This window comes from Perca flavescens, chromosome 18 (assembly GCF_004354835.1).
Source record: "Perca flavescens isolate YP-PL-M2 chromosome 18, PFLA_1.0, whole genome shotgun sequence".
NCBI lineage: Eukaryota > Metazoa > Chordata > Actinopteri > Perciformes > Percidae > Perca > Perca flavescens.
In genome coordinates, this window is record NC_041348.1 from 8,325,720 (window position 1) to 8,340,169 (window position 14,450).

Below are 14,450 nucleotides of genomic sequence, written 5' to 3' on the forward strand. Positions count from 1 at the left end.
ATATATATATATATATATATATATATATATGAATGTATATGGAGTGTGATAAAAAGGTGACCTTGAAATTGTGGCGTTAATGGCGACGCAAGAAAAAATTTGGGTGCACCTAAATAAAAAAAGTTAGGCGCACCAGTGCGACCAAGGCAAAAAGTTAGTCTGGAGCCCTGCATGCATATTGTTATCCCTAAATTACATTACCACCTAGGCCACCATTTGCACTCTGTATTTTGACTCTTCAGTACACTCAGCAACGTTAGACTGTCTATTCATATATTTTGTTGTTACCTTATTTACTCTCGCATATCCTCGATTTACTTACCCCTCCCTTTGCGACAGATTTGTAATGCCTACTTAATCTGCACTTTATGTAGCCTATTGTATTATGTATTGTTGTACTGTATTTAATGTAAAACTGTATGTTGTCCTTCACGCTTATGCTTTTCTTAGCCAGGTAGTCCTTGCAAATGAGAACCTGTCAGGTTAAATAAAAAGAATTGTTTTGTATGTAAATAATGTATAAAGAATGTGTAAATAACATGTAAATAATTTTGTGTTTCCATATATTCTTAAACATCAAATTAAATATAATTGTTATATTCTTTATATTTTCTGTTGAAATGTGACTTTGATTTCTAAAACATTAGACGAACAATTAAAACAATTTTGGTCAAAATGATGCATCCTTGAAGTTTTTGGTATGTGTAACAACTGATTAATAACAACTGATTAAATAAATAACATCAAACACTTACAATACAAAATAACTACAGTTCATCAACAGTAACACAGAAGGCAAAACTGATTGGTAAGATTGACAAGATTAGTGGAATTCAAGGTATGCATTCATATATGTGCCATCATAATATATATCTAATTTCTCTTTCATTTCCGCTATGAATGAGTCATCACGCCAAATTCTTTCCACAGTTAAACTTGATAGGGTATCCGTAACAAAGTCACACCATGTCAGTCCTGTGATTGCCAGTTGGCCCTGAACCTGCCAGTAGTATTTATGTGAACGCCTCAGACTGGCCTGGCCTTCCTGCACCTTGAGGTGAGCAACCTGAGATGGATAATTTTTTGTGCTGCTCTTCACCTCAACCAGGCCAAAGGGAGGCGTCTCTGAAGGGTCATTCACCCGACCGTCCGGACTGGCCCCGAGGTGTGGTGCGTCAGGGTGAATGACAAGTCCTGCTGGTAGCACATTAACTCACATCAGTTCAGCATAGTTTGTCAGCACTTCAGGCTCCACCAGCAGACCACGCTTCATTGCAGCGGTTTGCTTTGTGGAGCCTCTGATCATCTGAAGAGCTGCAGACTCCTGCTCTGCAAAGAGATACACACGATTATTGGTCACACAAAAGAAAAGTTTGACATGAGGGCTTAACTACATTTACATTTTATTCATTATATCTGTCAATACTAGTACTAGAGAATGGAGTGTCTACATTATAAGTACTAGTCAAAGTGTGGTAGGATGAGAAAGTGGTATAGGAGGGAAGAGATGGAGGTAGAGAGAAGGGAGGGAAAAGAGGGAAGAGCATGGTAAGTGTGCGTCATGCATGTCAGGTTGTCAAAAAAAGTGAGAGGAGGTATCCTTGGAAGAGATGTGTCTTCATGACTTTTTTGAAGACAGAGAGGGACATCCCCTGCTCTGGTGGCATTTGGCAGATCATTCCACCATCGTGCCACCACAAATGAAAATGTTATGGAATTAATAACTATGTTAGTCATAACAAAAAAAACGTAACTTACTCTCACAAAGCAACAATCAAACAGTTAACAAATTAATCACCTGTATATGCCTTGTACAGTGTGGACCTCAGACCGTTCTTGCCAACTGTTTTGGGCTTTTGCACCACCAGCTCACTCACAGGTTCAGGATGGATTCCCTTACAAGTAAAAGACAAAAAGCAGTTACTGTCTGTAGTCACTACTGGGGTTGTTTTTATAATAATTTACAGTTGTTAAAGATATGCATCGGTTCTTAAATGATGACATGTTTATCACAAACACACCTGTGTTCTTGGTCTGTGCCATCTTTGTAAGCCACTTGTGCAGGCCAGGGGGGGTGGAACAGCCTGCAGACCCAGCTGTGAATAATGTGCGGTCTGGTAAAGGATGGCAACTATGTGATTGCAGAATCCTTTACCAGCCGCACAACTGCAGGAGAAAGCATTCAGGTTGGCATTTTCTGCTGCCAGTGATATCTAGACACAATAACAAATGAAATAGGTTACACTGAAGTCATACTTATGCTGTTACATCAATGTTCATAATAACATGAAACTGTAACTTGGTAACTCAGTAGGGTGACCAGATTTGAGTTTGTGTGAGTGAATTGAGCAATTTAGTTCAACCTGGACTTTACATTGTACTTGGACACAGCAGTTCAGTCTAGTATATCCCCTGCTAAGGTAGAACAAAATCCCGGACAATTTTGAAATTCCGGCCGGACGCATTATTTACATTATTTAGGCATCAAAAATAGGACATGTCATGGAAAAACAGGACGTCTGGTCACCCTACTTTCAGTAAAGAAATAGTAAGTGAAGAAAGTGCTGCAACCGCAGCAAGAAGAGTGAACACACAAGAACGGGCAACTTTTTGAACTTTTGCCAACCGGCATTCGGTCTATAGTCAAACCTCCAGTTTGTGAGGCTCTTCGCTCTTCCTCATTGACCTGAAGCATCTACCTCTCACTACAACCTGTCTCTGGAGTATATTTGATACTATAACCGCATGCAACAAGAAAACATTACGTGTTATCTCACATAGAAATACACAACTTAACTTCATAACGTTAAGTCACAACACAATGTCAGTAACATTTCACATTTACCTAGCTAGTACAGTTTCACCTAATTACTGGTTGTTATGTTATCTCATGCCATCTCACTTAAACATACACACGACATATTCACCTCGATGTGTTATACCTTATAAATTCACAACACCTAGCTAATATTTACTATTACTTACTTTACAGTTAACGTTAACAGAGTTATAACCGTTGATATTGCTAATGCTAAAGCTAGCTAGCTATCGCAATTCCTTCTTTACTTACCTTGGTAATTGTGGATAAACTCTTCGTGGAAGAATTTATAACCCTTGTCCAGTTTGTTCCCTTTAGTGGATGAATGTATCTCCACACTCTTCACCACATTGGCGCTGGTGAACTTCGGAAGACAAGTCAGGCTAGTTGAAAACACTCTAGCTGCCATTTCTCCGTCAACAAAGCATACACCGGAATTGGGTTTACGCTTCCTTGACGTATTTCCGGTTTTTGCGTAAATGGTCTATGAGACAGACCCACAGTGTTTCTCAATGTCAAGGAAGGATCCTTCGAAGCCAGAATTTCGAGGATGCTACGTCATCGACGTCCGTCGAAGGACCGTTCCAATGTCGAGGATCCTCCGAATTCTACCAAGGACTGAGTCCTTCGTTCGGAGAAATCCCCATAGACGGCAAAGGATGCATATGTGTATCCTTCGCGCTCCCATATCACCCACAATCCTTTGCGCGCGGCTTTGCTGGCTTGTTTAAAAAAAATGAAATGGCGGACCTAAGCGGGAGTTGGAGCGGCATCGCTGACGGTGAAATAATCATTTAAACGTATCTTTAGTGTTTGTCGTACATGTGTCATCACCGTTAATGTTTTAAATCAATGTAAAGCTTAACGCTTTAATGCTGGTACAGATTGCTATAGTAATTAGGTAGATACACCCGAGCTAACGTTAAGCTAACTGAACCTATCATTAACATTAGGCTTTTGGCTAGCTAGCTAGCTAGCTAGCTGTCTTTTTGTGCCATTTGTGTTTTTAAAGTTTAATGTCCGGTGGCATTTTCATCTCTTTTATATGTTGTTACTCTATATGCGTAACGTTAGCAGAGATTTAGAAATGTGTGTGTTTATCAGTTGTAGCTGCAGGGTGGTAGGTAACGCTGCACCTTATTTACTTCACTATCAACGTTACATTAAGGCTAAAATGTATGAGTAGTTTCCCATGTAAAAAGTATAACGTTTCATATAACGTTACGTTATAGCATTCATAATGGTAAACATATTTTTATTGTGTTTTGCTGTTTTTTAACAGGGACAAACGGAGGCGGTCACTGAGGATGGGAAAGCAAGACAAGCAGGGAGACAGAGGCTGATGAATAGCTAGATTATTTGCTAAAGCCTTTTAGAGATTGGCATTCTGAAAATAAATGCATTAAATGACCTGGTTTGTCTGTGTCATTACGTTTTTGGGTGTGTATATTATATATCTTTATCTCAGCCTCGTAGATGAGCGCTTTGGCCAGGTCGCCTGCCAGTCTCCTTTCCGTAAGCCGCAGAGTCGGCATCACAACGTCAACAGGTGCTCACAGTAGAGGTCCATTTTTGATACGCAGCAATGGCGTAGTATATCTCAATGTGTCACCATCCTTCGCACAAATCGTGTGCTCCGCCACGAGATTAACAGCTTCTTGGTCCTGACGTGACCGTGTTGCCATTTTCTCGCTCCTAAAGGGCAAGACATCAAGCTGCCACAAACGCTCCACGTGTTGACAAAGGTCATCGGGAGATGGTCTGAAGCAAGTGAAGTAGCAGTTGGTTGGCACTTGATGAGGCATGAGTCCGTCAGGCCCCTGGAGAGTCCAGCCAAGCTCTGTGTGTACTGCTGCTGGTCCGCCACTAGGGCTGAGACGTACAGGTTCCTTGGCCACGATCAGGTGTGTGTTATCGGCTCCGATGAGGAGAAGTGGCTGCACTTTGCTGAAGGGCTGGATCGGGATTCCTCTCAGGTGGCGGTAGCGCTTCTGCAAAGCAGGCACTGGGTACGATTGTTCAGCCAATGTCAGGCGGTTAACAGAGAATGCCCCTATTATGGCATGTCCTCTGTCAGGTTGAGACGGTGATACGATCTGGAAACTAACAGATGACCCCTTGATGTGAGCAATGTCCTGTCTTATTGTTCTTGGGGCCATGGACTCAAGTTCTCCTGCAAGCCCAAGATGGTGTGTTGCCTCTGTGAAAATGATGGTACGTTCGGCGCCATCCATCCATCCATCCATCCATCCATCCATCCATCCATCTTCGTCCGCTTATCCGGTGTCGGGTCGCGGGGGGAGCAGCCCCAGCAGGGGACCCCAAACTTCCCTTTCCCGAGCAACATTAACCAGCTCTGACTGGGGGATCCCGAGGCGTTCCCGGGCCAGGTTGGAGATATAATCCCTCCACCTAGTCCTGGGTCTTCCCCGAGGCCTCCTCCCAGCTGGACGTGCCTGGAACACCTCCCTAGGTAGGCGCCCAGGGGGCATCCTTACCAGATGCCCGAACCACCTCAACTGGCTCCTTTCGACGCAAAGGAGCAGCGGCTCTACTCCGAGCTCCTCAGGGATGACTGAGCTTCTCACCCTATCTCTAAAGGAGACGCCAGCCACCCTCCTGAGGAAACCCATTTCTGCTGCTTGTACCCTGGATCTCCTTCTTTCGGTCATGACCCAGCCTTCATGACCATAGGTGAGGGTAGGAACGAAAACTGACCGGTAGATTGAGAGCTTTGCCTTCTGGCTCAGCTCTCTTTTCGTCACAACGGTGCGATAGATTGAATGTAATACCGCACCCGCTGCACCGATTCTCCGACCAATCTCCCGCTCCATTGTCCCCTCACTCGCGAACAAAACCCCAAGGTACTTGAACTCCTTCACTTGGGGTAAGGACTCATTCCCTACCTGGAGAAGGCATTCCATCGGTTTCCTGCTGAGAACCATGGCCTCCGATTTAGAGGTGCTGATCCTCATCCCAATCGCTTCACACTCGGCTGCGAACCGACCCAGTGAGTGCTGAAGGTCACAGGCCGATGATGCCATCAGGACCACATCATCTGCAAAGAGCAGCGATGAGATCCCCAGCCCACCGAACTGCAACCCCTCCCCACCCCGACTACGCCTCGATATCCTGTCCATAAATATTACAAACAGGATTGGTGACAAAGCGCAGCCCTGGCGGAGGCCAACCCTCACCTGAAACGAGTCCGACTTACTGCCGAGAACCCGGACACAGCTCTCACTTTGGTCATACAGAGATTGGATGGCCCTGAGTAGAGACCCCCTCACCCCATACTCCCGCAGCACCTCCCACAGTATCTCCCGGGGTACCCGGTCATACGCCTTCTCCAAATCCACAAAACACATGTAGACCGGTTGGGCATACTCCCAGGCTCCCTCCAGGATCCTTGCGAGATTGAAGAGCTGGTCCGTTGTTCCACGAGCAGGACGGAATCCGCATTGTTCCTCCTCAACCCGAGGTTCGACTATCAGCCGAACCCTCCTTTCCAGCACCTTGGAGTAGTAAAGGGGAACCACCACCCCAGTCTGCCACTCCTTTGGCACTGTTCCAGACTTCCACGCAATGTTGAAGAGTCGTGTCAACCAGGACAGCCCCACCACACCCAGAGCCTTGAGCATTTCTGGACGGATCTCATCAATCCCAGGGGCTTTGCCACTGTGGAGTTGTTTACATGGCCTACATCAGTGACTTCTGCCTGGGAAATCGACGACAATCCCCCGTTATCCTCCAGCTCTGCCTCGAACATAGAGGGCGTATTAGTCGGATTCAGGAGTTCCTCAAAGTGCTCCTTCCACCGCCCTATTACCTCCTCAGTTGAGGTCAACAGTGTCCCATCTTTACTGTACACAGCTTGGATGGTTCCCCGCTTCCCCCTCCTGAGGTGGCGAACAGTTTTCCAGAAGCACTTTGGTGCCGACCGAAAGTCCTTCTCCATGTCTTCTCCAAACTTCTCCCACACCCGCTGCTTTGCCTCTTTCACGGCAGAGGCTGCAGCCCTTTGGGCCCTTCGGTACCCTGCAACTGCCTCCACAGTCCTCTGGGATAACATATCCCGGAAAGACTCCTTCTTCAGTCGGACGGCTTCCCTGACCATCGGTGTCCACCACGGGGTTCGTGGGTTACCGCCCCTTGAGGCACCTAAGACCCTAAGACCACAGCTCCTCGCCGCAGCTTCAGCAATGGAAACTTTGAACATTGTCCAGTCGGGTTCAATGCCCCCAGCCTCCACAGGGATGCACGAAAAGCTCCGCCGGAGGTGTGAGTTGAAAGTCTGTCGGACAGGGGCCTCCTCCAGACGTTCCCAATTTACCCGCACTACACGTTTGGGCTTACCAGGTCTGTCCAGAGTCTTCCCCCACCCCCTGACCCAACTTACCGCCAGATGGTGATCGGTTGACAGCTCTGCCCCTCTCTTCACCCGAGTATCCAGAACATACGGCCTCAGATCAGATGAAACGATTATAAAATCGATCATTGACCTTCGGCCTAGGGTGCTCTGGTACCAGGTACACTTATGAGCATCCCTATGTTCGAACATGGTGTTCGTTATAGACAATCCATGACTAGCACAGAAGTCCAACAACAAACAACCACTCTGGTTTAGATCAGGGAGGCCGTTCCTCCCAATCACGCCTCTCCAGGTGTCCCCATCATTGCCAACGTGTGCGTTGAAGTCCCCCAGCAAAATAATGGAGTCCCCCACTGGCGCCCCATGCAGGACTCCACTCAAGGTCTCCAAGAAGGCAGAATACTCCGAACTCCTGTTTGGTGCATATGCACAAACAACAGTCAGATTTTCCCCCCCCACAACCCGCAGGCGTAGGGAGGCGACCCTCTCGTCCCACGGGGTAAACTCCAACGTGAGCGGCGCTCAGCCGGGGCTTGTGAGTATCCCACACCCGCCCGGCGCCTCACGCCCTGGGCAACTCCGGAGAAGAAAAGAGTCCAACCCCTATCCAGGAGTACGGTTCCAGAACCGAGACTGTGTGTAGAGGTAAGCCCCACCAGATCTAACCGGTAGCGCTCCACCTCCCGCACCAGTTCCGGCTCCTTCCCCCACAGAGAGGTGACGTTCCACGTCCCCAGAGCCAGCGTCTGCCGCCCGGGTCTGGTCCGTCGAGGCCCCTGACCTTCACTGCCACCCATGTGGCAGCGCACCCGACCCCAGCGGTTCCTCCCACAGGTGGTGGGCCCATGGGCTGGAGAGATGGGAGCCACGTAGCTTGTTCGGGCTGTGCCCAGCCGGGCTCCGTGGCAAACCTAGCCACCAGGCGCTCGCCGACGAGCCCGCCGTCTGGGCCTGGCTCCAGACGGGGGCCCCAGGCTTTCTCCGGGCAGGGTCACTCCATCTCTACCTTGTTTTTCCACAGGGTTTTTGTTCAGCGCCGTCATCCAGAATTGCATATGTATGCAATGATTTCTTTCATTACTCACAATGACAGGAACAACCTTTAGATAGACACCCGCAACTTGTTTGATAGGGGTAAGTGATGCTCCCTCCACTGGGGTGATGATGTAGACACCTGAACTTGGCTTAGCAATGACGTGCAGTACATGGAGGTGAATCTCCTGACATTCACTGCATGGCTTCTTTATTGTACATGTGCCAGGCTCATGGCCAGTGCGACCACACTTACGACATCTTCTACCCTCTGTAATCCACATCTCTCACTGATCTGCTGTCCGTGTCACAATCGTCGGGCATTGTGAGAGATAGTGAGTTACTTTTACAAAAGAGACAGACTCTCAGTCTGTATTTCTTTGTTTTCAGGGTTGGGGGTGTTGATGCCATTAGCGGTGTAGGCTCAGCCTTGGAGGTGTCACTACCATGGTAGATGGTCACTGGCGGAGCCCTTTGCTTTGGTGAACCTGCGTTTTTGTCCCTTTTTGCCATTAACGGCTTCTCGGTTTGGATTCGTTGACAAAGTTTGGATGACAGCCGTTGAGCTTCAGCCTTCACCTTCATCCACCCTGCAAGGTCTCTGAGATTGTAAAGGTTAAGGCCCTGTGTCCGCAGTCGACCACGTACTTGCAGATGTTCTATGAAGCTGTCCCTCAAATTTCTTGGAAGCTTACTGAGAAGCCTATCCACATGGCCTGTTGACGTCAACTCCAATCCATTTGGGCCCTCTAGAATGGTGAGCATCCCTACCAACAAGTCAACACGTAGGGCAAAACTTTGGAAGGCTTTGAAGTCCCCTGCTTTGACTTCAGGTGAATTCAAGATTGCAGCGATTTCCCCTTGGGCAAGCTGATGAGGCTGTCCAAATTCCTGCTGTAGGGCTTGCATTGCAGCGGTGTAGGGTTGAGCGTGATGGCGGCAAGCATGTGCAATTAGGCGGGCTTCTTCCAGCACCAGCTGCTCCATGAGGACTCTATATTTGTAATGTTCCGACAGCTCAGCATGTGGGTTCAGAAGATGATCCAGTGCCATTTTCACATCTGTAAACTCCCTTTCACTGTTGTTCCTTAACTTTGGGAGTGCCAGTACTGGAACAGGCTGCATAGGCAGAGGGGGTGCAGTAGTGAATGACTGTACCATTGGCTGCGAAACTGTTGAGCCGAGTTGCATGTGTGCTGCGGCATATTGAGGGGGATAAGACAGATGATAGGAAGGCTGCAATGGCTGAGTAGCTGCCTGAGCTGGGGGATAGGGCAGATGATAGGAAGGCTGCAACGGCTGAGTAACTGCCTGAGCTGGGAGATAGGGCGGTGCTAATCCACCGGCTACGTTGTGTGGTAGGGCGTATGGCGTTGATGACCATGTTGGTAGTAGCTGACTAACCTGCTGGGCAGCTGCTGTTGGTGCACCATAGTGTAGGTGTGACGTAGCTGACGCTGGTACGAAGGCTGGCTGTGTTAAAATTGAAGATGTAGGGGCAGGTATAGGTATTTGGTAAGCTGGTGCTGTACTTAAAGGCAGCTGGAGAGTTTGACTAGTTATGGGCCTCTGTTCTATGAGGGGCTGTGACCAACTGGTGTATGTTGTCTGTGGGATGTATTGAGAGCCACCTGCTGCTGGAGCTAAAGCCTGAGGGGATGTATAGCTCATCAGTGACACTAGTGGATACACTGGAGACAGTGTGGACACGGGCAGCCCTGGCCGCAATGCAGAAGGTGGGACATAATCCCAAGCAATACTACTCACTTGTGTTGATCTGGGAACATAGGCAGGGGTGTGGGAGCTATGCGGAAGTCCGTGGAATTTGATAGAGCCAACAGATAGGGAGCCATCCTCCTTTGAATCCGCTTCACTTCCGTGCTGTCCTTCCTCTTGTTGGAAATGCTGACGTCCTAAATCTCCACTCAGCTGACTAGAGAGAGCTGACAGTTCTGCTTTGCCTACTACATCCTGTGTTCTCTGATCCAATCTCATCTGGTGCCCGAGCACTGCTGGTAACTGGTCACCTGTCAGAGAGTATGCTGGTTCCCCACTTGATGACCGAAGTTCTGGAGTGCTGGCACTAAGAGGTTTAGACATGAGCAAGGCTTGAGGTAGGTTCACCTGATAATCTTGCAGGTGTGCAGGAAGATGTCTGCTCCGTCTCTGTCCGAGTATTGTCGGTAGGACTGTTGCTGCTTCCTTTTCTGCCATTCTGTTCCACTGTAGGTGAAGATATCCGGCTCGAAGGACCAATGTGAGATTTTAACTGGACTGAGTATGTATATCGGTAACAGTTGTAGGCCGGCTCCTCATCTACAGTGGGTCTCCGGTTAGAGAGATAGACACAGGGGGCAGAAGTCTTGATTCCACTTAACTTTCCTGGTGTTCAGAATCTGGTACAGTAGTTTGAACAGCAGGAACAGGTAATAGGTAGTATGATGCCTGTATGATATACGTGTACGGACGTATGGTATCTGAAATAATAATCAGAGTAGGAAACAATAGTGGGTCAATGTGACAGCAAATGAATAAATGTCATATGTCAAATTAATACAAAACTGTCACATTAGCATCTACTATCTTAATATACTACACTCACAGATTAGCATCTCACAGCGTTAGCATTAGCGCGTTAGCATTAGCGCGTTAGCGCGTTAGCATTAGCTTAATAACAGCGATGTAGAAACAGTATAAACTCTACTCAGAAATAACAATCAAACTCTCTAAATCGTCCTTAAACCCAATACAGCTCTGCCACAGAACATCTAAGTGACTGAAACATAGGTTCTGGTTATTTAACAAACTTACATGTGCTCATTCACGCATACAATGTTCATTTCTTGGCTGCACCGAGTGGAATAACTCACTACGAAACAGACGCAGTAGTAAAGGACCCCCGTCTTGGCTTAGCTGCCCGGCCTAATGCCTGTCCCTTTATCTAACTAATACTGCCACCTAGTGGGAACAGTGGGAATTCAGTACAGTTGTAGCCTTGTTGCTTGTGTGTCTATAGTACTATTTAACCTTTCTCACTTGCAGTTTACTGCATATCATACTGCCTGTGGTAGGTCATTAGCTGGTAGTGTTTACCTTGTAGTTGCTGATCATATTTTGCACTGCATTTGTTTGAAAGCTAGAAGCTACTGGACAATGAGCTAATGTTACATGCAGTAAACTACAAGCTATTGTAAACAACTACTGTAAGCTTAATGTAATTAAGATTAATTAATGCAATCTCCTTACCAGTTAAGTGTTATGACAACTACAAACATGAACTCCCACGAATTTTTAATTTTATTGACATGGGATAAATAAGAGAAAACGACTATTGCTTACATTAAAGCCTATCAGTGTCGGTAACTTTACCTACCTTGGCACGTTGCGGCAAAGTTTCCGACAGAATATTCTCTTCCTGCAAGCAGACTGAAGCTGATTCATGTTCTCAACAAAAAAATTGAACTTCACAGTTCCACATCCATTTCGCATTGACATTTTGTCCAGTGTTTTGAAATGCAGCGCGGAAGTGAAGGCGGCGAAACATTTTAAATTCAAAGCGAAGCAAAGCAGCTTGTTTTCATCTAAATTCAGCAAGAAACACTCCAAGGAGCAGGAGGAGGACATTTTAAGTAACGCGGTTACAAGTGACGATTTACCATCCTGCTCGGCCGCCCTCTCCCCATCAAGTCCTCCCGTAGCCACACCGTCACACCAGCAAGGCAAGTAGTGTCTTAACGTTATTAGTGTATGGCTGTCTGAATGCAGGGGGAACCTGAATACATTTGGCTTATTTTAATTGGCCCCTCCAGTTTTCTGGAGGCCCAGTTGAGTTCAGAGAGAGCGGATGACAGTTGGCTTGAGTTCAGTAGAGCACACGGCTCTGTAGAGTCGTGGAATTATGACTTTATATACTACATGTACATAGTAACAGGAAACCCTGTTGTGTGTCTGCCCTATTTCTGATACTGTGGCGGCAGAAATCAACATAGAGGAAACACTGGGTAGCTTTTATTATTATTATTATTATTATTATTATTATTATTATTATTATAGCTACATGTTGAATCGGCTGCAGGGCTACTCTGACAGTTTTATATTTTTATAAAGCCTACTAATAATACTTTTATAACAGTACCCATAATAATTTGGAATATTATTTTGGAATATTATATTTTTTCTTTCCTTTTATTTTTACTGCACAACCTCCCGGGCTCCATTGTGAAAACCTTTGGCCTAGGCTATTTCATTATATTGTATCCAGACAATTGATAGTATTAATTATTGTGCGCGCGAGATTCAAGACGTACTGAATTAATAAAAATAAAATTATTTGTACGAATTTATGTAGGGCTGCTCCCTCTTAGTGGATTAGTCGACTAATCATTGGTTTTGGTCTTAGTCAACTTAGATCTCTTTAGTCCATTAGTCATGTTTGATGCTTTTTTCATGCTGAATGACTTATTTCCAAGAAACGTACGAGCACATCTCTAGTAAACACAAGAATTAAGGGTTGACATTTTACCTAAGAGATATCACCGTGAAACCTACTTTGATTACTTTCATTAAGGCAATTTTTTGTTGTATTACACGTTTTCTGAAATGTTGTGTTTAAATATGCAAAGGAGGCGTTATCTTATTCAATATATGCATCATTTTGCATGACTCTTTGCAGAGAAACTCAGATTTACAGATCTGTTGATTAAATCAACTAATCAATAAGTCGATACAATTTAATGAATGTTAGTCGACTAAGAATTTCTTCAATCGAACACAGGCCTACATTTATGTCATTTATCAGATCAGACTCCGTCCCCACCCAAACCCCTGCCGCCAAAATCTCACTCTGAACTCTGTTCAAAACTTGAGAGCCTTGAGTAAATAAGGCACTAAAATTATTAATATTCCTGCTGATAATATTCGAGGAAAAGGCTTGTTGGGTTGTCAAGACTTATTACTGAATTAATAATAAGAAGCATCTTTTTAAAGATGTCATAGTGTGGATGTGGTGGAAGTTGTCTCAATCATTTTGCATTATTATTTTGAAAAAGCACTGTTATTAACTTTATCAACGAGCAAGACAGGTGTCACTGAAATAATTGATATGTTCCCATTTGTGAACTTATTAGTTGTCCTGAAGAATCCATACTACAAAGTGCAAAGCAACATGTGTGTCTGTGGCCTAAATGAAACTGAATGATGCCTCCTCATATGACGCAGCTAGGCGTATACCAGGCGACCAATGTCAATGCCCGTTCTAGATGGATTTTGTAAAAAAATAATTTGCTGTTTTCTGAACATGCATTTGGTTTGTTTTGAAGGACGAAATTACTTTAGATAAAAAGTATGTAACGCAGGACTCAGTCGAGACCAACTACAATATTTGGCGAGACCAATGGCCAAGTCCAAAACAAGTCTGAGTCCAATTACCAACAAGCCCAAGACAAGTCGAGACTCTACGGCAATGCAAGGTTTGTGACTTATAAGATGGTGATAAACGTTCACCCACGTCCCAAGAGTTACAACTTAAGCACGGAAAGATGATGGAATGTCGCATTCAAACCTGCCCAAACGAACCGCAACAAACCAATCCTAGTGTGATTCCACCAAACTAAATGAGGCAGGTGTTAAAGCCTGAGTCCTTTTTTTGGTCGTCCACTTTTCAGTCCACTTGGATGACAGATGCCTCTTAAAACACCCTTATTATAGCAGCCTGTGCCATGCAACAATTATTGTTCAGTGTAGAGCTACATTATGTGCTCACTGAAACTGCCACAGTTATTCAAGAAATGCTCTGCTGACTTGCCAGAAGATGGAGCTGTTGACTTGTATTTTGCAGGATAGAAATGAAGTAAGCAGTTGAGATGACAAGGTGAATAGTGGTGTAGTCAAGTCAACCTTTGTCAAGTCCAATACCAGCACTAGTCAAGACCGATTCCAAATGAGAGACAGAAAAATAGAACCCTCTTCAGACCTCTTAGTTACCTCTTCATAATGTATGTGATGCAAAAGACACTGGCCCTCATTTATCAACCCAACGTAGAAACCAGCGAAGATATGAGTGCAGAAATCATCTTACAACAGGCTTCACGTGTGATTCATGAAACGTTCGTATCACACCAATCACAGCGTAAGAATGGTCGTACATTGATAAATGCAGCGGCTGGAAACGATCGTCAATTAAATATCACGCCCCAATATATTCTCGGTTTTGGGGCCTCGCCCCTTCAA

At 45.6% G+C, this 14,450-nt stretch overlaps 2 protein-coding genes across 2 annotated transcripts; both read right to left on the reverse strand.

The window, feature by feature from the left end:
* Positions 1 to 632: 632 nt before the first annotated feature.
* Positions 633 to 3,765, reverse strand: LOC114573556 (uncharacterized). The gene is made up of 5 exons (XM_028605818.1): positions 3,071 to 3,765; positions 2,650 to 2,735; positions 2,022 to 2,213; positions 1,799 to 1,895; positions 633 to 1,329 (listed from the first exon to the last, which is right to left on the reverse strand). The coding sequence occupies exons 1-5, from the start codon at positions 3,225 to 3,227 to the stop codon at positions 1,214 to 1,216; spliced, it is 648 nt and encodes a 215-aa protein (XP_028461619.1). The 5' UTR covers positions 3,228 to 3,765; the 3' UTR covers positions 633 to 1,213.
* Positions 3,766 to 8,202: 4,437 nt separating this feature from the next.
* LOC114573602 (ESX-1 secretion-associated protein EspK-like) lies at positions 8,203 to 11,089 on the reverse strand. The gene is made up of 2 exons (XM_028605878.1): positions 11,034 to 11,089; positions 8,203 to 10,699 (listed from the first exon to the last, which is right to left on the reverse strand). Exon 2 carries the CDS (start codon positions 10,434 to 10,436, stop codon positions 8,487 to 8,489), a length of 1,950 nt encoding a protein of 649 aa, XP_028461679.1. The 5' UTR covers positions 10,437 to 10,699; positions 11,034 to 11,089; the 3' UTR covers positions 8,203 to 8,486.
* Positions 11,090 to 14,450: the final 3,361 nt, after the last annotated feature.

Coding starts and splice junctions, on each gene's coding strand:
- LOC114573602 (XM_028605878.1), bottom strand. CDS start 10,436: ATGGCAGAAAAGGAAGCAGCAACAGTCCTACCGACAATACTCGGACAG.
- LOC114573556 (XM_028605818.1), bottom strand. CDS start 3,227: ATGGCAGCTAGAGTGTTTTCAACTAGCCTGACTTGTCTTCCGAAGTTC. Junction 2,736..3,070: donor GTTTATCCACAATTACCAAG/GTAAGTAAAGAA, acceptor ATGCGGTTATAG/TATCAAATATACTCCAGAGA. Junction 1,896..2,021: donor GGCACAGACCAAGAACACAG/GTGTGTTTGTGA, acceptor TTTACTTGTAAG/GGAATCCATCCTGAACCTGT.